Source organism: Patella vulgata, chromosome 6 (genome assembly GCF_932274485.2).
Source record: "Patella vulgata chromosome 6, xgPatVulg1.2, whole genome shotgun sequence".
Classification (NCBI taxonomy): Eukaryota; Metazoa; Mollusca; class Gastropoda; family Patellidae; genus Patella; species Patella vulgata.
In genome coordinates this window covers 68,192,939-68,219,573 of record NC_065884.2, presented here as the reverse complement: position 1 = coordinate 68,219,573, position 26,635 = coordinate 68,192,939, and the positions used below count along the sequence as shown (strand labels likewise).

The following is a 26,635-nucleotide window of genomic DNA, read 5'->3' as shown; positions in this document are numbered from 1 at the left end:
TAATTATCAGAAATTGTTCAAAAGCATAACTCTGTGTATAAATCTGAAGTCGATCAGATTAACTTCAGCCTCTACAGTATCCACAAGATGTTTCAAAGTGACCAAGGGCCATTATTCTGGCAGTAATTATCAGAAATCGGTGAAAATCAACAGCATTCTTCGTCTCCTGACCGTTAACACTTTGGTATAAATATAGGTATAAAGATTTTTAAAAGTGATCAAGGGCCATATCTCTGACAGTAATGGCTGAAAATCAATATTCTTCTTTGTCTCATGACCGTAAACACTGTGTATAGGACATTACCCTTAGCCTCTACAGCGACCACAAGCAATTGCGGATGCCGGATCGATGGAAATGAAATGAAATGGGGTTTTACGTCCTACTGTTCTGCTCCTAAACTGGGCTAATCAAGACGGGCATACGCCATACAGTGTGCTATGAGGAAAATTTTGCCTACTCTTATATCCATGGACGGGGGCGACGGCAATATATGACATTTCAATGTGGGTGTATAAAAATAAACACAGTGAATTATAATAATAAAGAAGATTTATTTATAAAAGTTTTAGATCTCCATCAACAATAAAATAATTTACTTTATTCTATTTTTACAATATAATCATATAACTACATTTACCTTCTAAAGTCACGGATCGTCATTTGCATTTTTCGAACAAAATTTAATCCGGCGCTAAAAATCTACTGAATTCGACTATTTGACATTTAATTAAGGCAACCAAGATATCAACAGCAGATAATCTCCGAGATTGGATTCAATCCGATTACAAAAAATGGCGGCCGATCAAAATGTACTAATGTTCAAAAGAAAGTATACGCTGTGCATTTTTCCATTGTATGCGGTATTTGGGTACCATGTCAATTTGTTTTGCCATTTATTTGCTTAGAAATACTGAGTTTGGACGCACGAGACATGTTCAGTGTAGTTTTATCACATTTTTTAATTTAAACAAAACTTAGTCATATTTTTAGTGTGTATACTTTCTTTTGGACATTAGTATATTTTGCCCAAACATTGTCGGCAGAGAACGCAGAATGTTTTGCAAAATATTCAGTTCTTCATATCTTTGTAAATACTGAATATTTTTGTACTGATATTCCTTTTTTGGACCCAGCTTTCACAAAATTGAAGTAAGTTGGAAAGAAATTCAATGAATATTTAGGGACTCAGCCTTCACAATATTGCATTTGGAAAGAAATTCCTGAAATGACGGCCAGCAGTTTTAGATTAGGAAGAAACTCATAGATGACAACTATAGGATAACTAACCCTCTATTTCGTTTGGTTTTTTATATACTTTCGATGACCTGCACTACATAAAGATCTATAACCAGTTGTAGTGGTAGGTCGCATCAGGGGTAAAGCGAGCGGCTTTTGACCCTATGACGTCAGGCTAATAAAGACAGGTCCTTTACACTGACAGTTTTTGGATTCTATCTTTACCATGCCTTTAAATTGTGAAATGAAATAAAATGGGGATTAACGTCCTAATCTTCTGCTCCAATGAAGACAAGTCCTTTGAATTGTATTCAAAACAAATCAACAATTTTATTGTCAACCAAATCAAAGAGACCTAGCCATTTCATATTTTCTACAAATATTGATACAAGTAGAGAATTTTTTACAACATTTTCCTATATTCTGTATTTTACATATTCCTGCATCTGGTCGAGAAGCAAGACTACTCATTCTCGGACAGTTTTCTTTCTACTCGACAAAATAAAATCTAAATTTTCTGATATGGTCAAAGGTCTAAAATATATTTGGTGATTTTTTTTCCATGGAAAAAGCTGCAACAAACAGGGTTTAAAGAAGACAAGCAGGTTTACAAAATCAAACAAAATTATCTACCCCTTGCAAACATGACATTAGATTTAAACCAACAGACTAGATAATCGAGACTATTTATTTTTGAACTACAAGACATAAAATCTAAGTACCAAACCTTTTTATTTTTTGGCATTTTTCTGTCTTCTGAGACACATTTAATTAGTTATAATATAATTGTTTATAGTACACACAAAATATATCCCTTGATCAGGCCCGTAGCCAGCTTGCTAGCTTCGGAGGGGCAGTGAGGTTTTTAGGGGGGGGGGGCACACCCGACACAGTCTACAGTAGGTATTTTAGAGCTATGGTCGGGAAACTTTTTTTCGGGGGGGGGGGGGGGACTACGGGCCTACGGTTGATTCCCTCAACATCAAATATATAACTATATGTGTCTCTCCTCTGGCAGACAAACAAAATAGTTTTTCATAAGAATTAAGCTAGAAATTGAACAGATGAAACTAGCCATAAATAGCAGCTTAATAATTCACCTAGATTTCTTTTTAAAAAAAAAATGTATTCTAGCGATTGAGAAATGAAAAGATAAATAAGAGACTATATTTTACAATTTGACACCTACACAAAAAGAAAAAGACACAATTTAATAAAATAATATGTTAAATATCCCACTTTCCAACAATACACAAAACTGGACATCTTAAATATACACAATTTTAATATTTACAAACTTATAATAATGTAAAGCTGGCAAAAAAAAACATAAAAAAAAAATTACAAGTTTAAAATAATTTCTAACTGCCAATTTTTACAATGGAATGGAGAATTTAAAATGAATTTTTATAACCCAGTATGAAATAAAAAAAAGTGAAAAATGATAGCACTATTTTTCTTATTCATTTTCCAATTAATAAATTTCGGTAGTTCATTAAAGGAAAACCGCAGTCATTACCAATCGTTTCTATTCAAAAATACACAAAGCAAAGTAACAAATCATTTCAACTATAATTAACGAATAAAGACGCTAACCATCTAAATAACTGAGACGGCTGGTGTCAATATCTGCTATTTAAAGTTGAAATGGTTTCTACTTTCGGTTTTACATTTTTGAGACTGATAGTACATAATTAAATAAATGCATTATTCAATAAAATGCCAACAGCTAGAGTTCTCCTTTAAGAATGATGGGTTCTATTACTATAAAGTTTATATTAAGATATTTAACAAACAGCTTTATTTCTCCTTTAAGACTGATGTCTATTTTAATGTGCTAAAAGATATTTAACAAACAGCCTTATAAAAAGCAGTGGGCCCTTATGACTGAAAGGATAGAGTGTACCAGAACCATATATGGAAGTAGTCCAGCCAACTATTTACTCAATTGTCATTGTCTAATCATGTGACTGGCCCACTGTATCTTATACAGATCATGTGACTGGTCGACTGTATCTTACACAGATCATGTGATTGACCCACTGTATCTTATACAGATCATGTGACTGACACACTGTATCTTACACAGATCATGTGACTGGCCCACTGTATCTTACACAGATCATGTGACTGGCCCACTGTATCTTACACAGATCATGTGACTGGCCCACTGTATCTTACACAGATCATGTGACTGGCCCACTGTATCTTACACAGATCATGTGACTGGCCCACTGTATCTTACACAGTTGCCTGATATATCTTATACAGAAATATCATTCCTTTTGTTTACACTGAACACTTATTATTTTATATCTGTTCAGTTCTAATGTTGATCTCTTAAACTTACAGACTGACTAACAAAATGGTTACCGTGATCGCAGTTTGCCAGATTATCTCGATGGTTCTGACGTCTACGTCTTCCACACTGATGGTCAAGGTTCAAACCCTGGCAGGAGTTAAACACACTCACTGAGGGTTAAGGTTCAATTCCTGGGTGGTGAAAGAGATTACCTATCTATAAAATAAATTTATTTAATTGTAATGGAAAGACAACTCCTGTTTGATTTATGGATTATCACCCTTGGCTTCTCTAGAATTTTGATTCAAATGACAAATTAAAATTAATTTCAATGAATTAATTAGAATTTGTATATTATTTCACAATAGAAGACCTAATGTCTGACACTAATCTATTTTCCACGGTTAAAAAGGTTAAAGTTAGAAAAACAAGCACCATGGTATTATATGGAGCAGGCAACGAATATGATGTCATCACCACCATCTTGAAAATGTGACAAAAATCGATGCACAATTGTCGACTGTACTTAAATACTTGAACTAGTGGAGCCTTAGGCCCTTAGCCTTTTTTTATAAGGGCATCTCCCCCAAGAAAATGATTAAGTAAAATAAGTTTTAAAGAGAATGTATAACTCTGAGGTAAATCTACTTTTAAACAATAAAACTGAAGCCTAAGACAAATGACTAAATACAACAATTCATTAAGATTTGATATTTTTACAAGAATCAAAAGGAAACAAAATATACAAAAGGATAGGATTACCTTGTAATTCAATGGAGAAAGAGTAGTAATAGCTACAAACCTGGACAACAGGCACCATGGAGAGACAGAGAGTTTAACCTCCACTCGACACAAATTAGGTCATTTCACGACTAACATATGGTTCAATTTTATTTCAATAATTCGCTTGCTCGTATGGGGTCTTTAGCAGTGGGAGAAGACCCGGAGGAAACCCACGAGGTTTTGACCTACTCCTTGTCACGTACAACCGGGGAATCGAAACCAAACTATGTTTCCAAATAGAAAGAGAGAGAGGGGAGGGGGTACAACATCCACTCGACACAAACTAGGTAATTTTGGGACTAACATATGGTTCAATTTTATTTCATTAATTTGCTTGTGTGTAGGAGTTTTGAGCAGTAGGAGCAAGGAAACCAGAGGACCCGGAGAAATCCCATGAGGTTGATCAGGCTACCCTACTCGTTTAATTTCCACTTGACACAAACTAGGTCATTTGCGCGTAGGGGTCTTTAGCAGTGGGAAGAAACAGGAGCACCCAGAGAAAACCCACGAGATTGGACAGGCTACCCTACTCCTTGTCATGTACAACCGGGGAATCGAAACCACACCAGTTGAATCAATGACAGACCTTATGATACAACACCCACACACTCTAACCATTCGGCCAGCAAAATAAATATATCATAATTTGTTTCTGACAAGGTCTTTGACAGGTGCCTGTTGTCTAAGCTTGTAGCTATATCAGTACATGAGGTTAAGTACACAAAAAAATTTCCTCTCAATAAAATGAGATCGTCGGAAATGATTGCTGGATGTACTTAACTTGATAAAATATGAATGACTTGATAATCACGACTATTATTATCTATAGAGATGGTTATCCAGTATAATGGGGGAAAAACATAATCCTTTATAAATACATTCCTCATGATAAACTGTGACGATAGTTCTTAAAAAAAAACCACGACAACGTCTCAAAGATAAAATTGGAAGTTAATTTCTAAATAATGCATGCAAATGGAATACGGTGTGAAATCAAAAAATGATGAAAAACAATCATTTATATTTCATGAAAGACTCATGCATCTATATCGCTAAATTTACATTTATAACTGATTTAAATAAACTTTACAACGAGGGCAGGGCTGCTATTACATCAAATAAATAATTCAAGCATTATTAAATAAAATATAGTAAATATATTTGAAGTATATCAGAGTTTTGAAAACAGAAACGAAGAAAAAACATCTGGAACTCCAAGGAAAGAAAAGGGTCAGTTATCTCCCTTTGAGGTTATTAATTGTTACCATTCCCAAACATCTTTAACAAGAAAAGTTCATACAAAGAACAATCCATTTTTTGCCTTCAATATACATGTATATGTCATTTATAATAATTTGAAATGGAAATTGTGACAAAGAATTTAAATTTCAGAAAACTGAATACCGGTACTATTACGGTATCTTGGCCCCCTTAGCAAAGGTTAGGTAAGTTGTGTTCATATTTAATTTTTACTCAAAGTTTAACGTAAAACACCCTGAATTTAATGAATTAAGGGCTGATTAAACTTGAGTAAAATTTTACCAAGTCTCAGAAACTTATTTGGCACTTACCCTGTTTACATTATGAATATATATCTAATCGGCCAAATTACACAAAATATTTGTACTACTTTCAATTTGTACTACTTTCAATTTGAATTTTGTTTTTTCTTGTTCATTTTGGTTTTAATTGTTTTTGTTTTCAGATCTTCCATGTAGATGATTAAGGATTAAGAGTTTCTAGACTTGATTAGGATGACCTTGATTTGGCTGCAAAAAATAAAAGAAGAGAGGAATGAGTTAAAACCGTGAAACAAACAGATATAATCGTCACTTATAATAATGGAGCCACACTGTATGGCATATGCCTGTCTTCATTAGCCCAGTTCGGAGCAGAACAGTAGGATGTTAAACCCCGTTTCATTTCATTTCATTCTAGACTGTCAGTTTGTTCTCGAGACCAGCAATCTAATTAAATTATAGATCTATATTTCGTTTCATTTTTATACTTTCGATGGCCTACACTACATGAAGATCTGACAAGTTATAATAAGAGTTCACGTTCTATGACTTCACGTACCAAGCAAGCGACATTTGGCCTGATTACGTCAGTCATTCGATTAACCAATTAGCGACCGCCATGTATTTTTTATCTACTTTTGCTTTGTTTTGATTTCTATTGCTGCTAATGTCTACCCATAGTTCCGCGCAAAAAAGGTCAAACGCTCGATTCGACAGACCATTTGATTGGCTGACCCCTCATTTCAAGCAGAACACGAGTTAAATAACAACACTTCCAGATCCAAGTGTAGGAAAGACAAGTAAAATCGAAATTTTGAACTATAAAAACGAAACGAAATTGGATCTGCGAGACCAGGGACGTGGTACGACTCATGACTTTGCATGAAAAACAAGATCCCGTCCAGCCCCCAAAAAACAATATTTAAACGAGTGTGCAGGGGAGGGTCGCTGAGTAATATTGTAGCATATCCGACCCACGGTATATGTTTGATACTGGTCAAGCATCATGGTTATGATTATAATGTTGAAAACTGCATTGATACCGCATGATTTTTACAATTTGCAAAGGGGGGGGGGGGGCAAAAACTCAAAACCATGATGCAAAGCATGTCATTGCGTCCTTCTCACTTAGCCCCTGCCTTAGACCACCTGAAACCACCAAGATATGTGAAAAGCTTGTCCTATCATAGAACCCTTCATTAGATCTTGGTGGCGTGTGACTTGGGTGGTTTGGGGGTGGTCTTCAATTAGGACGGATTGCGTGCTAAAGGGTTAAGACGAATCAAAATGCATCATTTTGGAGGCAAGATGTATTAATATCTAAATCAATGTACCTGAGCATTTTGAACAGGGACTTGTTGTTGCTGGACAGGGACCTGCTGTTGCTGTTGTTGCTGGACAGGAACCTGCTGTTGCTGTTGTTGCACAGGGGCTTGCTGTTGCTGTTGTTGTTGTTGTACAGGGACTTGTTGTTGTTGTACTGGTACACCTTGTTGTTGTTGTACTGGTACACCTTGTTGTTGAACAGGGACCTGTTGTTGTTGTTGTTGTTGAACAGGTGGTTGTTGTCCATGTAAACCTTGTTGTTGGACTGGAGACCCTTGCATTCCTTGGGCTGGAACACCCTGCTTATAAAAATTAATAAAGGACTCAGAAACAAAGTGACTTTAAGTCAAAACCGATATCACAATAACAATCCACACACGACACAAACTAGGTCATTTCAGGACTAATATATGGTACAATTTTATATCAATAAATCGTATGCACATAGAGGTCTTCGGCAGTGGGAGGAAAGAGAGAGAGAGAGAGAGAAATGGGGTTTAATGTCCACTCAACACAAACTAGGTCATTTCGGGGCTAACATGGTTCAATTTTATTTCCATAATTTGCTTGAGCATAGGGGTCTTTAGCAGTGGAAGGAAACCGGAGGACCCGGAGAAAACCCACAAGGTTGGACAGGCGACTTTACTCCTACTCATCTAAAACTGGGGAATCGAAACCACGCCAGTTGACAGACCTTATGATATAGCGCTCACGCACTAACCATTTGGACATCCACCTCGACCAGCTATAGCTCGAAGCGCGAGACTCTAGACCACTAGGCCATCCTAACCTCCCCACAGCCCAGCATCTAATGGATTTGTTGTGAATGATAAACGATCTCTACCTGTTGTATACCCTGACCCTGTTGATGTAGCTGTTGTTGCTGGGCAGCAGCAAATTGTTGTTGGGCTTGCTGCTGAGCAAATTGGGCTTGTTGTTGTTGTAGATGTTGTTGGGCTTGCTGCTGAGCAAACTGAGCTTGTTGTTGCTGATGCAGTTGTTGCTGCTGAGCTGCTAATATTTGCTGCTGTTGTTGTAAATGAAGATCTTGTGGACTACCAGGAGGAATCTGCATATTCTGCACGTTTGGATGTACCTGAAGAATAAATAAATAACAATAAAAACAAGAACAAGAAAAGAGAAATTGGTTAATTTGAGACGACTAATGTAAGTAAATGAAAAGAAAAGACTGTCACATACAATTAACTTCACCAGATCTATTTTTCTGGAATAAAGGAGGGAATGGGTTTTAACATCCACTCGATACAATCTAGGTCATTTCAAGACTAACATATGGTTCAATTTTATTTTAATTTTCTTGCATGTAGGGGTCTTTAATTAGCTGTAGGATGAAACCAGGGGACCCAGAGAAAATCCATGAGGTTGGACAGGCGACCCTACGCCTTGTCACGTACAAGCGGGGAATCAAAACCACACTACTTGAGTCAATGACAGACCATATGATCTAAAGCGGATGCATTAAACCATTCGGCCACACACACACCCCCCTGAAAGCAAAGGTGTCTAATACCAGATCACAGAATTCGGTAGTCATGGACAACAGAGTACCATTGTTGAGTCCGAGTCTGTTTAATCAAAGACAACAGGGCGTTGTTGTTATTTCACAGAAAATGGAAAAAAATAAACAATAAGTTAGTAACTGATATTGCTACCAAAAAAACATTTGTGAAATGAAATGAAATGGGGGTTAACGTCCTACTGTTTTGCTCCGAACTGGGCTAATGAAGACAGACATACGCCATACAGTTTGCTATTAGGGAAATTTTGCCCAGGCAGCGACAATTACATCGAACACTCTTATATTGAATTCCAACTGCCAAGGGATCTTTTACGTGCATGCCAATGTAAACACAGGACCTCGGTTTTTCATCCCATCCGAACAACTAGACAGCTTTCCTTGTCAGGCCCTCCTTCCGGCAAACTGACTAGGGGGAAACCGTGTCGGAATATAAACCGGAAAGAGAGAGAAAGAAATGGGGTTTAACGTCCACTCGACACAAACTAGGTCATTTCGGGACCAACATATGGTTTAACTTTATTTCAATAATTTGCTTGCGCGTAAGGGTCTTTAGCAGTGGGAGGAAACCGGAGGACCCGGAGAGAAAACCCACGAGGTTGGACAGGCGACCCTACTTCTTGTCACGTACAACTGGGGATTCAAAACCACACCAGTTGACTCAATGACAGGCCTTATGATACAGCGCGCACGTGCTAACCATTCGACCATCCATCCAAATGGAGGTATAGTATATAAAAGGCTTGCCACCTCATGTTCCTGAAGCACCGACTGAAGTGTTTTACAACATCTGGACGTTGCTAGATTACTTTACAATTCCCGAACTTATAACTATGTTATCTGCAAACATGTGAAAAGTAGCGTTCAATCAGAGGTTGTGACATAGGGACCTCCATGGATACCTTGACATTGAACGAACTTTGAACTTTGCAACTCAATTATCACAGGTAGACATTTTAGCTGTAAAGCGTGAGACTTGGTATTTGCGATGATCGAGGAATCTGATAGGCTCACAAGCTGAGTGAATACCCAATTGAAATTGGTGCTGAAATATGCAGGGTATTATGTGAAGGCCTTGATAAGATGTTAAAGCGAGATCAAGCCTTCTACTGAAGATGTGGCTACCCCTGCTCAAATGCCTCAAACAACTCAAGTCACATTTAAGGACTGTACTAGTTCTGTGACTTAAGGTAAATAACATCCCTTTTTTCTTATATTTACAGGGAACTGGGGCGGTCAGTATTTACAGGGAACTTGCTGTAGTCAGTATTTACAGGGATCTTGCTGTAGTCAATATTTAAGGGGAACTGGGCCATAGTCAATATTTATGGGGAACTGGGCTGTAGTCAATATTTATGGGGAACTGGTGTTGGTTAATATTTACACGTATCAGGAGCTAAGAGATAAAATCATAATCAATGAGATTGACATCCATATACATACATATATAAACACTTACATCATCTTCCTCAAAATACATCTAGTGACAATTTAAATACAAAAACAAAATAAAAACAAGAAAAAAAATAAGTTTGTCAACATAAAAAGTCTGATTCTAAAACATTCAACTACTAGACATTGTTTGAATGTCATTCAAATTATAACATGCACAGGACCTCCTCAAACTTCATGTTTCAATTCAGGCATATATTAGAAATTGGGCTAATAAAGACAGGCATGCGCCATATATACAGTAATATAACTTCTGTTTGACCCTTTACTGTGCTATGAGGGAAATTTTTCCCGGATAAAGGAGCATCTACCTATTCTTTTATCAAATTCCTGTTAACGGTTCTTTTACATGAATGGCAATCCATACACTGGAACTTGATTTTTCATCCCATCCAAATGACTAGATATAAACTATTACAAACTAAGATGAACATATAATGAGAGATTTACTAACAAATAACCATCTTAAAGCAGAAATTGCAAATTTTGTAAGAAAGTCAAAACATAATTATTTCTATGTCTTTTGCTCAATAGGTTGTCAACTCACTATTATACGATCATAGGTGTCATTCTCACACTTAAAACTCATTTACACTGGAAATAATAACACAAGTACCTCCCAATTACCTCCCTTGTTTTCTATTCTCCACCATTGAGTAGCTTTTTTCAAACATTTGAAAATGAAGAGGAAAATGATATTTTTGCCAATTTCTCAGCTGGCAATAGTGAATTATAGGATTAATCTTTAACAAGGTAGGACTGTTTATGGATACCATCTATTTTCAGGCTTTATTTTAATAAATTTTAAAAATATAACTTAAAAATTTGCGATTTCCGCTTTAATTTCAATTAAAGCAGGCTACTACATTTCCTGTATGTGACAATATTTTGTCAGAGCAGCACTTAACGTTGAACTGCCTAGGAACTTGTTATATGCAGAAAAAGGTTAACAATGTGACTAAAGCTAGATTATAAAAGAGCAACCTTACTGAATCAAGGGGAATAACTATCATAATCTAAAAAATAACCTTGTTAAACATGCTGTCAATAAGATACTCTGTTACTACTAACAGATTTATGATACTATTAATAGATTCTCAATCAAATGCATCAACATAGTTTGAAGGGACAAGCCAATCAGATGCATCAATACCGTTTAAAGGGGCAAGCCAATCAAATGCATCAATACAGTTTAAAGGGACAGGTAAGTTAGTTTAATACAGTTACTTGAATGACGAATTTAAATTTGATATCAAAAACTTAACGAAGAATGATTTAAGTTGGTGTTTTTAAAATTTAAAAAGGGATGGGGAGAGCAGGGACTTCTGGAGGTTAAACATGAGTGATTTTATTTACATCGAAGAAAGGGTTTAGTTTAGAATCACTCACAAAAGGGGATACAGAGAAGGTGGGGAGGGATCTATGAAGGTTAGAAAATGACTAACATATGGTTGAATTGTTTTATTTCAATAATTCGCTTGCGCGTAGGGGTCTTTAGCAGTGGGAGGAAACCGGAGAACCCGGAGAAAACCCACGAGGTTGGACAGGCGACCCTACTCCTTGTCACGTACAACTGGGGATTCGAAATCACGCCAGTTGAATCAATGATACAGCGTGCAAATGCTAACCATTCGGCCATCCACCTCCTTGTAATATCAATGAGACTGTGTTGATTTGTAATATCAATGAGACTGTGTCGATTTGTAATATCAATGAGACTGTGTCGATTTGTAATATCAATGAGACTGTGTTGATTTGTAATATCAATGAGACTGTGTCGATTTGTAATATCAATGTCATTGGGTTATAATTTAATCAATGAGATGTAGTGATTTATGTTTGTCAATAATGTTATTAAAAAGTGCATCCTGTAAGAAAGAAAGGGTAAGGCAGCAGGTGGGGAACGGGACATTAGTTGTATTATTATTAGAGCAAAAGGAATCAACTTTCTGGGAATAAGGTATTTGGGTAAAAGTTTGATAATTCAGGGAAATGGGTGTCAAGGCCAACTTACATCCTCATGTTCGCTATCACGATCATCATAACCATAGCCCTCATGTTCCTCCTTAATTCAAAATATAAACACTATCAGTAAAACTTTAATATCAGTACAGGGACAAGGTATATATAATACCATAGCCCCATCATGTCATACATTCTTTCAAACATACCATAGCCCCATCATGTCATACAATTAAACTCCATCCTTTCAAACCCTTCAAAACCAAATGAAATGAAATGGGATTTAATGTCCTACTGTTCTGGTACGACTGAGCTAATGAAGATGGGTATACACCATACAGTGTGCTATGAAGGAAATTTTGCCTGGACAGCGGCACTATGGCCTACTCTTATATCGAATTCCAACTGCCAAGGGATCTTTTACGTGGACATCAATGTATACACGGGACCTCGGTTTTTCGTCTCATCCAAATGACTAAACAACTGTCCTTGTCAGGCCCTCTGTTCTGCACCACTGACAAGGGGAAACCACGTCGGAAAATCCTGACGAACTTCGAGTCAGCGTCTTACCCACTTAGCCACCCCCTTGAAAACCCAATGTATGTATAATATGATACCATAATCACAAGTCATGCAATTAAAAACCAATCCTTCAAAACCCAATCTATACTAATATTTGTGATTGTCGACTGTCTGTCAGGGGTTGGCAGCTACACTAGGGCTGTTCCGAGGCTAAAATTTGGTGTAAAGGGTTAGCCCAGACCGGGGAGTAACATAGGCCTGGTGGCGATGGACTACCGCTTGCCGTTTCAGAGTTATACTACCTTCAACTCGTGCAGTGCCAGGTCATCCGCTAGTATCAAAATAAAATAAAATTACGAATACTACTTCAGAAAATCGTTACTACTAAATCATTTAAAATAAGTTAATGAAATTGGGTTTAACTTCCTACTTTTCTGCACTGTGACTGTTCTAAAGCAATGAATGTCAGATTACCCCATGTGATTTAAAAGCTAAAGGGGAAAACAGGGGCCCCGGAGAAAACCCACAATTTTTGGGCTGGCGACCCTACCTCTTGTCACAGACAAGCTTGGGATGGAAACCACTCCCCTGGACTCAATGACAGACCTAGATCCAGGAGGTGGACCCTCTTCTGGTCTGGGTCAAAATGTGAGATGCATCTATCTCGTTTCAATTTTTCAATTTTTAGGGGGGAGGTCACCCAGACCCCTTCATTATGGGCCTCGAGCCATCTCCGCTAGCGAAATGTCACTACAACACTTTACTATGGAAATCTAAAATATCTGTACAGCTGAAAATCCTCGATCTAGAGCAAACAGTAATTCGCACCCACCCTCTCCCATTTGGAAGTCAAACTAAATTAACGATAAAACAAAATAAAGAAAAATGAAAAAAGATAAGATAAATTGTGCAGAAAATAAAAAAAATCACAGAACTGAAGACAAGCGATAGATTTTAAGGACCGGCAACCGATATTAACAGAAAAAAAAATCACTGTTAATTGAGATAAATTAGTGAACTTATATAAAGATGCACAAGTTTTAAAAGAATTAGAACTAAATTAAATGAAATGACGACTATAACTATTTAAAATTTCAATTCTAATAATCTATGACCAAGATTAAATGAAATGACGACTATAACTATTCAATTTAGAATGATTGATTCTAATAATCTATGACCCAGTTACACTAAATGAAATCTGGGATTATGCCAAAAAGAGAGAGAGAAATGGGGCTTAATTAACGTCCACTCGACATAAACTAGGTTATTCGGGACTAATGCATGGTTAGATTTTTATTTCAATAATTCGCTTTCACATACTGTAGGACCCGGAGAAAACCCACAGGGTTTGTACAGGCGACCCTTCACCTTGTCACGTACAACCGAGGAATCGAAACCATGCCAGTTGATTCAATGACAGACCTTTTGATACAAAGTGCACGCGCTAACCATTCGGTTATCCCACCCCCTTGCTTGAAAGGAGAAGTCCAGCAAGCTAAAATATGTTGTATCATAAAGTCTGTCATTGAGTCAACTGGCATGGTTTGGCTTCCCTGGTTGTACGTGACAAGGAGTAGGGTCGTCTGTTCAACCTCGTGGGTTTTCTCCGGTTTCCTCCCACTGCTAAAGAACCCTACATGCAAGCGAATTATTGAAATAAAATGAAACCATATATAAGACCCGAAATGACCTAGTTTGTGTCGAGTGGATGTTAAACCCCATTTTTCTCTCTCTCTCTCTCAAAACTTGTAAATTTATAAATCGATGAGTAAATTTCAAGGAACCAATAAACCACGCTTCATGTCAATCATATTGCAATAACAGATGAGTGGTTAGATCTATTTGATAAGGCCAACTTCAGGTTTGGTCAAAGGTCACGAGATGTAAACTGGGCTACTAGCGCTAATCCCAACCCTAACCCTGGACCAAGCCCTAATGCTTACCCTAACCCTAACCTACAATCTCTCCAACAATTACGTGTCCAAACCTTATTGAAGTCTCAGCAACCTTGATCCAAATTGAGCTGGCCTTAACAAATAGATTTAGCACCAAATGAGTAGTGCTTATTAAAAACCAATGAATTATTGCCGGCCAAATTAGACTCTCTCATGAAAAATATTTTCAGGTCTACCTCTTAAGCTCGCTTTCCATGTACTCATTTACGCTGGCAAAAACAGTTGATCAAATCTAAATTTAATGCGACCGTTTCCATTTAAGTGTTTCTGCGCTCGGACAAATAGTTGCTCGATGAGCGAAATTCTTTTATATGCATGAATTGTGCGCATGCAGATGTTTACGTTCTGGCATACAAACACTGGTTCTCTTCCACAAAATCAATGAACGTAAAACTATGTCAAGCTGTAAAGACGAATCCTCACATGTGATTCCACAAACATTTCTGCAATTTTTGCAGAAAGGCTGCTTTTTTTTTTTAAAACGTGTAAATGGAAAGCGTGCCTTAAGCTAAAACTATGCATCTTTATAAATTCTAACGATTGTTACGGAAAGAAGATAGGAGTTGATAATGAATGAACATTTACATTAAGACCTTCAGCAGCTGCCCGGGCATGATGTTGCGCAACATATTCGTTGTATTCATCATCAGTGAAATTATCTTCCTGGTCAAGGGTCTGTAAAAACAAATTGGATATAAGAAATAATTGTAAATATTTACGTTTAATTGTTGTTGTTGTTGTTGACGATGATGCTCGTTCATAAAATCTTGATATTCTTTATCATCGAATAATTCCTCGTTATCGAGCGTCTGCAAAAAAAGAGAGCATATACATCTGTGCAAATGGAAATAATGACGTTTCTATTTTTAGATCGATTTGGGTCAGTAAGGGAGCAGTAAACGCCATCTGTGGTCATTAGGGTAGTTCAGGTTAATCAGGGAGCAGTAGTTCAGGTTAATCAGGGAGCAGTAGTTCAGGTTAATTAGGGAGCAGTAAACGCGGTCTGTGGTCATTAGGGTAGATAGGAGAGAGAGAGAGAGAGAGAGAGAGAGAGAGTGATGGGGTTTCTTCTCGACACAAACTAGGTCATTTCGGGACTTACACATGGTTCAATTTTATTTCAATAATTCACTTGTGCGTAGGGGTCTTTAGCAGTGGGAGAAAACCGGAGGACCCAGAGAAATCCCACGAGGTTGGTCAAGCAACCCTACTCCTTGTCACGTACAACCGGGGATCGAAACCATGCCAGTTGACTCAATGACAGACCTTATGATACAGCGCGCACGTACAAACCATTCGGCTATCCACACCCCCTTTCTTTTACAGGTTAGGAGCAGAACAGTAGGACGTTAAACCCCATTTCATTTCATTTCAATACAGGCCTGGGACTGTTCAACGCAGTAGGCACTTATGGCTATCTCCCGGAACCATTCACGATCTGATAATGATATGTACGATTGCTGTTTGTGATGTCTGTATATTGTGTCTTGTCCGTAGATTTGTCTTGTGTAATTGTTTGTGTGTGGTGCAGTCCTCCTTGCAACTACTATCTAGACATAGATGTTACTACATTGAAATGAAATGAAATGAAATGGAGTTTAATGTCCTACTGTTCTGCTCCTATACTGGGCTAATGAAGACGGGCATATGTCATACAGTGTGCTATGAGGGAAATTTTGCCCTGGCAGCGGCGCTACGGCCTACTCTTATATCGAAAGCTGTCCTTGTCAGGCCCTCCATCCTGCATCACTAACAAGGGGAAACCACGCCAGAAAATCTGAAGACGGCATTTCAAGTGAGAGTTGAGAACTGAAATTCATTTTGGAATTTGGTCATGCAATACTATTCAAACCCAACTGAAGAAAACAATTCACAAAAATCACCTTCCATTCATCATTTTCTTCAAATTGTTTATTTTCTCCCTTTGGTCCGGTGTACGCCAAGAATTCTTCCTGAGTAATCATAAAGTTACGATCTTGATCAATCTCCGTAAAAATATGTTCTCTCATTCGATTCATTTCTTCGCTTCTTTCAATCGGGTCATCTTCTTCTTGATCTTTCTCTCCGTACACTTTATCTAACTAGAATAGAAAAATAGGGGTACGAGCTGGGGGGGCTGGGGGGGGGGGGCGACTTTATCTAACTAGAATAGAAAAATACAAGATGGTTAACCATGTCGGGGAGGGAGAGAGAGTTTAACGCCCACTCCACACACACACTAGGCATAGGCGTACGAGCTGGGGGGGCTGGGGGCTGCCCCCCCATTTTGGGCACCAAATGCTGGGAAAATTTGGGCACACAATTGTATTTTGTAAAAGTTGTATAAAAAAAGATATTGTGTTCTTGAATGTGTCCAATTTAACAGCGAATTTATTATTATTATGTAACATACTAAGAACCTAACTACATTTTTTGGGCACCAACCACCACCGCCCCCCCAATCAAAAATTTCCCCGTACGCCTATGACACTAGGTCATTTCGGGACTAACGTATGGTTCAATTTTATTTCAATAACATGCTTGCACATAGGAGTCTTTAGCAGTGAGAGGACCTGTAGAAAACCGTTGAGATTGGACAGGCAACCAGGGAATCGAAACCATGCCAGTTGACTAAATAACAGACCTTATAACACAACGCGCACGTGCTAACTATTTAACTATTCGGCCATTTACCCCCCCCCCCCCACATCAACCATGTTGGAGCTGCAGTGACTTTAAATGAAATGGGGTTTAATGTCCTACTGTTCTGCACTGACTGGGCTAATGAAGACAGGTAACAGGTATATACGCTTTACAGTGTGCTATGAGGGAAATGTTTCACAGAAAGCGGCGTTACGAACTACTCTTATTTGGAATTCCAAATGTTAAGGTTTCTTTCAGGTGAACGTCCATAAGTACACAGGACCTATTTCTTTTTGTCCCATCCAAATGACTACACATTTTCCCTTGCCAAAATACATTCTCTTGCACCACCGACAGTAGCAGACCATGATTGAAAATCACGGCCAACACACAAACTCACTGAGCCATAACAACAAGAATAACCTTGACATTGATTAAATATGACCAATAATAAATACCTCTACTTGTAAGAGAGCCTCAACTTCATTTATAGTCCAAACACCATCACTATTAGTATCTATAGAAAAAAAAAACATTATGTCACATTTCTTTCAGAACATTACAAAGATCTCACAGTAAAAAATTACTTTAACATGCCTCTATTAAATATAACGTCTGGTTCGACTTTAGATTTCAAATCACATCTAGATTAAACATGCATTATGCAAGAGCAAAATCTGCTTATTACAAGTCTTTCTTTAAGCCTGAAATGTTATCTAAATTATCAATTAGACATTAATTAACTTATCCAGACCATAATAAACTCTCGATGTCAAGGCTAGCCTTCGATGTTGGCTGGATTAGATTCCTAGATGCCGCTTAACGGCCATTGATAATTAAATCAAAACAGTGGATAATCGAGACTATGCTGTTTATATTAACGATTTTAGTAATGATGACCGAGACTATGCGAAAATTTCACCCGCTTCGTTCTCGGCTCATAGTGGATCAATTTGACTGAAATTTTCAGCAAATTACCTTTACACTATCTAGTTTTTAACTATTATAGCGAGAACTGCCATCTCTTTATCTTATCTCTCATAATGTATCTTTAAACAATGAATGAAATGGAGTTTAACATCCTACTGTTCTACTCCTACTAGGCTAATGAAGACTAGCATACGCCATACAGTGTGCTATGAGGGAAATTTTGCCTGGACAGGAATTGGATTGCAATTGTTAAGCCTTCTTATACGCGCTTGCCCATGGCCGGTTTTTGGCACATTTGACCAATTTTCCCAGCTCACCAACTTTAAAGAACGAAATCTCAGAGTAATTGATTATTATTAATTGCATACCATGTAAGTTGAAAAATGTTCTAGGTTCAAAATCTTCTTTATCTAAATGATCCTGATTTTCCCAAACTTCCTCAAATTGATCTTTACTGGCCTGTAAAAAAAATGATATAAATAACAAATGATTTAAATAATGATTTAAATAACAAATGATTTAAAAAATGACTTAAATAACAAATGATTTAAAAAATGACTTAAATAACAAATGATTTTAATAATGATTTAAATAACAAATGATATAAATTAGAAATGATTCATATAACAAATGATATTAATAATGATTGATTTAAATAATGAATAATATAATGACTTAAATAACAAATGATTTAAATAATGACTTAAATAACAAATGATTTAAAAAATGACTTAAATAACAAATGATTTAAAAAATGACTTAAATAACAAATGATTTAAATAACAAATGATTTAAACTACACTGGAAAATCGTTAGTGAAATGTGGTTTAATGTGCACTCAACACAAACTAGTTCATTTCTGGATTGACATATGCTTCAATTTTTTTTCAATAATTTGGTGAACAGTAGGCAAAAATGTCACTGTCCAGACAATATTCCCCACACTGTATACTGCATGGAATATACCTGTCTTCATCAGCCCAGTTGGTGCAGAAAATGAAGACATTAAAGACGAATCATTTCACTTAATAAATCAAGATTATCCAGTAATGAATGAAATTGGGACTAATGTTATTTCATTTCCAGTAATATGTCAAGATTATCCAGTAACGAATAAATGAAATAGGGTCTGACCTTATTTTGTGCACCATAATAAGTTCAGATTATCCAGTACTTACCAGGTCATTAACCTTTCCATGCTATTTAATAAGACCAGATTATCCAGTACATTCTGGATTATTAACTTTTTCAGATCATCCAGTAATTACTGGATGATTCAGAGAGAGAGAGAGAGAGAAATGTGGTTTAACGTCCACTCGACACAAACTAGGTCATTTCGGGACTAACATATGGTTTAATTTTATTTTAGTAATTCGCTTGCGCGTAGGGGTCTTTAGCGGTGGGAGAAAACCGGAGGACCCGGAGAAAACCCACGACTCTACTTCGGTCACATACAACCGGGGATTCGAAACCACGCCAGTCGACTCAATGACAGACTTTATGATACAGCGCGCGCACGCTAACCATTCAGCCATCCAACCCCCCAGGATGATTCAGTGTTTCATGCCATTTAATAAGTCCACATTATCCAGTACTTACCGGGTGATTAACTTTTTCATGTTTTCCATGTTTCTTTTTTAATTCTTCTAAACGTGCTTGTTCTTTCTTCTGTTCCTCGGGTGATAAATGACTTAATTTCTCTTTTTCTTCGTACTGTTTCTCCATTTCATATTCTTTAAATTCTTCACGTCGTTGTTTATCTAATTCTTCCAGATCGGTTGTCGTCTGATGGTAAAAAAAAATTTAATTAAGTTTAAACAATACAAAATACCGAAATATTACTACCATTTTATTTTAAAGTCAAAGCAACATTATTTTTTTCAGTGGAACTTGCCAGTTCAAGGTGTAGATACAGAAAAAGTCATCGAAATATCTAGACAACCTCAGAGAGAGACAAACTTGGTCATATCGGGACTAACATATGGTTCAATTTTATGTCAATAATTATTTTGTGTGTAGGGGTCTTTAGCAGTGTGAGGAAATCGGAGGACCCGGAGAAAACCCACGAGGCTGGACATGCAACCTTACTCCTTGTTACATATAACTGGGGATTCGAAACCACGCCAGTCGACTCAATGACAGACTTTATGATACAGCGCGCGCACGCTAACCATTCAGCCATCCAACCCCCCTCAAAATACCGAAATATTACTACCATTTTATTTTAAATCCAAAGCAACATTATTTTTTTTTCAGTGGAACTTGGCAGTTCAAGGTGTTGATACAGAAGAAGAGAAATGAAATGAAATGAAATGGAGTTTAACGTCCTACTTTTCTGCTCCTAACCTGGGCTAATGAAGACGGGCATACAACATACAGTGTGCTATGAGGGAAATTTTGCCCGGACAGCAACACTACGGCCTACTCTTATATCGAATTCCAAATGTCAAGGGATCTTTTACGTGCACGCCAATGTGTACACGGGATCTCGGTTTTTCGTCCCATCTGAACGACTAGACAGCTTTCCTTGTCAGCCCCTCCATCCTGCATCACTGAACTTTCTCGGCCAATGCAGGGATCGAACACCCGACCTCCAGGCTAGCGAGCCAGCGTCTTACCCACTTAGCCACGTGATCCCCACAGAAGAAGAGGTTGAAATACCTGGACATACTACTAGACAACCTCAATCTGCCTCAGTCATCAGAATATAGAGAGAGGGAAATGGGGTTTAACGTCCACTCGACACAAACTAGGACATTTTGGGGCCAACATATGGTTCAATTTTATGTCAATAATTCATTTTCACTTAGGGGTCTTTAGTAGTGGGAGGAAACCAGAGGACCCAGAGAAAACCCACGAGTTGGACAGGTGGCCTTACTCCCTGTCACATACAAGCGGGGAATCAAAACTATGCCACTCGACTCAATGACAGACCTTATGATCAATGAGAATATATATTGGGCCCCCAATAAAGGACCCCAAGAACTACCTGTAGTACAAAGTTCTACAATATAAAGAGCCAAATCAAATTACACTGACTAGATTGTTTTTACCTTTTTAATCAAATGTTCCAAATCTTTCATTTCAAATGAATGAGGGTTCATCACATCTAAATGACCGGGCATCTTGAAATCTTTTATTGCTCCTAAAATAAAAGATTAAAAAATAAAATGAAAGTAAAATACTAGAGACACTATATACGTATACATAAAAAAAATATTAGCACTACTTTGTTTCATGGTAAAACGAAAAGAAAAGATAAAAGGTATGCGGACACAAAATGCTGTCAACATGTAAAATATACCAGTATACAAACACATCATTTAATAAAGTTGTTCAGAAATTTAGTTTTTCATGTCTGTGATCTCGACACCACAGTCTCTTGAATGCATTTAATATCTAAGCCATCTGATGGTCTAGAGAGTGGATTATAGGATTGTCATTATAATGTCAAAATAATAATTTGTATAACATTTGAAGCCAGAAAAAAGAGACCTCCAGTCTAGTAGGGAGAGAGAGAGAAATGGGGTTTAACGTCCACTCAACACAAACTAGGTCATTTCGGGACTAACATTTGGTTCAATTTTATTTCAATAATTCGCTTGCGCGTAGGGGATCTTTAGCAGTTGAGGAAATTGGAGGACCCGGAGAAAACCCACGAGGCTGGACAGGCGACCCTACTCCTTGTTAAGTATAACTGGGGAATCGAAACCACACCAGTTGACTCAATGACAGACCGTATGATACAGCGTGCTAACCATTCAGCCATTCAACCCTGCTTGTCTTTTGAGAGTTAACTTCAGTTTTAATGGAGGCAGGATAATACTCTTTACGTATATTTATAAGTGAAGGCATAAAACTTTGTACAAAATTACCAAAATCTCATAAAATATAACTAAATAAATAACTAACTAACTAAATAACTCATGTACAGTCAAAAACATTAAAATAAACTCAATTTGGTGACAGGTGCCATGTTCAGTGACTGATTGAAAATTGATTATTATTGATCTAGTTTAGGTTAAGTCATAGGTCTCTATAGTCTATACTAATATATAATAAAAGTTCTTTAAAAAAGAGTTATTATGCTTGAATAAGAAGGAAATTAAACTTGGTTTTCTATTGATTTATTTAGTGTTTTATTATACTAATATTTAATTTATAAAAAAGCAGATAAAATTAAAAGTATGGTGTATATATGTGTCTATATTTTTTTTATTAGATAAGAGTTTTTAGGGTTATTATGTTTGAATAAGACAAGTATATGAACTTGTTTTTATTATACTAATATTTAAGTAATAAAAGAGCAGATATAATTAAAATTATGGTGTAAATGTTTATTTATATTTATTATTAGATAAGGGAGAGAGAGAGAAATAGGGTTTAACGTCCACTTAACACAAACTAGGTCATTTTGGGACCAACATATGGTTTTAACGTTATTTCAATAATTCGCGTCCGCGTAGGGGTCTTTAGCAGTGGGAGGAAACTGGAGAATCCGGAGAAAACCCACGAGATTGGACAGGCAACCCGACTCCTTGTCACATACAACCGGGGATTCGAAACCACGCCAGTTGACTCAATGACAGGCCGTATGATTTATTAGATCTATGAGTTATTAGGGTTATTATGCTTGAATAAGACAAGTATTAAACTTGGTTTTATTATACTAATATTTAAGTAATAAATTTTAGATGAAATTGAAAAGTATGGTGTATATATGTGTCTATATTTTTTAGTCTAATTTAATAATCAATAAATCAGCAGTGTGTATATTAACACCTGGTGTTATATCAATATATCATAGTTCTACTTGATAACACACAGTTAATATATCACAGTTATTATCTATATTAGTCTACAATACATCACAGTTTTACTCAATAACACACAGTTAATAGATCACAGTTAATATATCTATTTGTTTATCTCCTATCCAATATAGATTCTAACAATGCATTTATTTTCAGCATTCTATTAAAGATACATTATGTAAGATTTAGATAAAGAACTAGCCATTCTTGCTATAATAGTTCGAAAGTAGATGATGCAAAATGAATAATTTGAAAATTTCATTCAAATTACTCTATTGCAATTGAAGATATTAGCCTTTGAAGGTTTGACAGACGTGTGCAATTATTTCAACCACCGTACTGGTTGATCGAAGCTAAGTCTCGGTCCTCCATATTTGATTAAATCAAAGTATCGCTGAACCATTCCAATCTATTTAATATCGGAGAAATCTGATGCCATCGAGAGTTGATTAAGGCCTGGATCAGTTAATTAATGTCTAATTAATACTTTAGAAAACATTTCAGGCCTAAAGAAAGACCTGCAATAGGCAGATTTAGCTTTAACATGAGAAAATTAATCTAAAGATGGTGATGATACAATTAAAATAATCTACTACATATGGTTTAGATTTTCACAAAAGCAGAATATTCCAAATTATTAAAATAAACAAATCTATCATTATTAGTTGCATTACAACTGTATTATGGTGTGGTCACAACATTTTTTATAATTATTAGCACAATTAGCAATATTAGCAATTTTAAAAAAATAGAATTCAGAGGCAGTGCATATTTCATCAATACAATATTTGTTTTGCATAAAAGAAATTCTGTGCGATAATAGAGCCAAGAAGCAGCATACTATATGGACCAGAAACGAAGCTTGATAATGTCATCGCAGCCATCTTAGAATTGCGACATATCAAATATCCAAGTCCGTCAATGTATGTGCAAATGTCCAAGGAACAAACATGCTGAGTTTCATGTCGATCGTATTGGAAATGGTCGAGTCATGGGCTTTTTTTTTCAAAAAAGAGCGAGAGAGAGAAATGGGGTTTTAACGTCCACTTGACACAAACTAGGTCATTTCGGGACTAACACATGGTTCAGTTTTATTTCAATAATTCGCTTACATGTAGGGGTCTTTAGCAGTGGGAGGAAACCGGAGGACCGGGAGAAAACCCATGAGGCTGGACAGGCGACCCTACACCTTGTCACGTACAACCGGGGATTCGAAACCACGCCAGTTGACTCAATGACAGGCCTTATGATACAGCGCGCACATGCTAACGATTCGGCCGATCAAACCCCACTATTTTCAAAAAGCGTCAGCCTCAAGAACAACACGATGAGTAGCAGTTGGAGACAAGTTCCTAGTCTAACAATTTGTTATCATAGATAATTATTTAAGCTGCCGTGAAGATTTAAACGTTTTAAATATGAAGAAATACAACTTTGTTAACTTTTAATAGTTATTATATCGCAGATGGTCGATATATCTCTATAGCTGCTCATCGTCACTTGTACTTTTCTGACAAAATCTAAATATTCATGCTTAATCCACACTAAAATGTAAATAGATTGAATATTTAACATTTAATTACGGATATTTGAGAGGTTTCACAACTTTACATTTACACTTAAAGACGGTTAAACGTCATTAGATTTTGTGACGTATGGCATTAAGAGCATGTCAAAAAGTATGTCTGACGGATAGCAGCCTACATAACTCTAAGTTCACAACACTTAGCTAATCTTTATCTAATTTCTATGATCCAGCACACAATTTTTCTCCGAATCGTGGTTTTTCACGAACTAAATCCATAGAGAAGACCTTCTCCTTCATGTAGATACAATAAGAAGAGGCTGAGACAAAACATGTGCATGCTTTACTAATCTCATCTTCATCGATCTATCCGTGTGATATAGGCATATTGATACCCTGAACCTAGTTTGTGTCGCCACCTACTAAGTGTAACTGTTAGTGTGAATTTAGCGAAATGTTATAATGTGTAGTTACACTTGCACTTATCTAAATCTAAGTGTAACGGTTAAGTTGCGAAACCTCTCTATTTTTTTTTTTTTTTTTTTAGATGTTCAACTTTCACAAATTTGTAAAAGATTCAAATTCTCTCAAATGACGATCAGCAGCTTATAGGACGTCAGTAAAACCAGATTCTATAAATATGGCTATCACCATAGTATCAGACATGATCAGAAACAAACTGGCCCTTGAATAGAAACTAAATGGTAGTCCCTCGGACCCTTGAATAACAACTACGGTATATGGTGGTAATCCCTCGGGCCCTTGAATAGAGAGAGGAAGAAATGGGGTTTAACCAATTCAATATTCAAATTGGTTATTAAATTTATATTTGGTTGTTAATTTAATATTTAATAAAACATTATCAAGAGACTAATAAAAGTTATAAAATAAATAATTTTGCTACAATAAACCATGACCACAAGGAGACGGGGAAAGGAAATTTATTTGTGTTACATGCTTGATAACGATTTATGAAATCGTGTTGAAACGTTGTGGTGAAATAAACCATAGTAATTGTTATTCATAAATAGAGTATTATTTGACTATGTTCCAATTACAAACAATCTGATTAAAACACAGATCCTATTTCGTTTCGTTTTTTTACTTAGTTTAAAATTTTGTTTTACTTGTCTTCACTACACTGGGATCTGGAAGAGTTGTTATCATTGACGTGTTCTGGATGGTGTTAGGGATTAGCCAATGAAACGGTCTGTTACGGCAAGCTTTAGACGTGTTTTGCACGGAACTGTGGGTAATCCATTAGGAACATCAATGCTGATTGGTTAATCAAATGTCTGACATCATAGGGTACAAAGCTGCTCATATGACCACTGGCGCGACCTATCGCAACACCCAGTCAGATCTTCATGTAGTAGAGGCAATTGAAAGTATAAAAAACGGAACGATATATAGATCTGTATTGTAATCAGATTGAATTACTGAATTCATTTATAGAATATAGAAAGAAAAGCTTTAGGTAAATGGGAAGTGACAGGGTTCCCGCGGCTTCGTCAAACATTTTTTCAAAGATATTCAAGGATAGATATACGTCAAATTCAAGGATTTTCAAGGATATTTTTTAGCCTGAAGTTACAATTTTTCATCTTAAAAATAACCAAAACATTACCAACTATCGTTATAATCTCATATTTAAAAGGAATTGAAGACATCTGAAACAAAATTAAGGATCTCAACTGAAATTCAAGGATATTTTCCTATTTCCGCGAAATTCAAGGATATTCAAGACCTTGAAAATGAAATTTTAAATTTAAGGATATTCAAGGATTTTCAAGGACCGCGGGAACCCTGAGTGAGTATCGATACTTTAAAACTATATGTGAACTTCTGATCAATGGGAAATGGTATAATGGGTCGTAAAAAAAACAAAAAACAAGGATACCCTGATCTAAGTTTAGAGGATTTTGCGTGAAAGAAACAGTTGACTTTTCACACGTGTTGGAGGAAACTGGTTTAGAACCTGGAGAAAACCCTGAAGATAAAACAAGCAATCCCTACTCCTTGATTGATACGTACAAGCCTGGGATCGAAACCACACCACTTGACTCAATGACAGACCCTATAATCTAAAGCGCACACGTTTGACCCCATTCGCCCACCCCGCACCCTTGATATTTAACGTCTTAC

The 26,635-nt window shown here is 36.6% G+C and overlaps 1 protein-coding gene across 7 annotated transcripts in view; it reads right to left on the bottom strand.

Annotated features, from left to right (window-relative positions):
* Nucleotides 1–532: 532 nt before the first annotated feature.
* The window catches only part of LOC126824030 (nucleobindin-2), a 33,567-nt gene continuing 7,464 nt past the window's right edge, over nt 533–26,635 (bottom strand). For 3 of the 7 annotated variants that reach the window (XM_050553169.1, XM_050553172.2, XM_050553171.2), the window contains exons 5-14: nt 21,205–21,296; nt 19,751–19,936; nt 18,520–18,610; nt 17,680–17,738; nt 16,483–16,680; nt 15,319–15,408; nt 12,172–12,222; nt 8,013–8,264; nt 7,177–7,470; nt 533–6,091 (exon numbers count right to left, since the gene is read on the bottom strand). In XM_050553169.1, the coding sequence (XP_050409126.1) occupies nt 6,062–6,091; nt 7,177–7,470; nt 8,013–8,264; nt 12,172–12,222; nt 15,319–15,408; nt 16,483–16,680; nt 17,680–17,738; nt 18,520–18,610; nt 19,751–19,936; nt 21,205–21,296 (1,343 nt within the window). In that variant the 3' untranslated portion in view covers nt 533–6,061. Of the gene's footprint in view, nt 6,092–7,176; nt 7,471–8,012; nt 8,265–12,171; nt 12,223–15,184; nt 15,275–15,318; nt 15,409–16,482; nt 16,681–17,679; nt 17,739–18,519; nt 18,611–19,750; nt 19,937–21,204; nt 21,297–26,635 lie in introns of all 7 variants that reach the window. The other 4 variants (XM_050553170.2, XM_050553168.2, XM_056101642.1 and 1 more) reach the window with 4 other exon arrangements.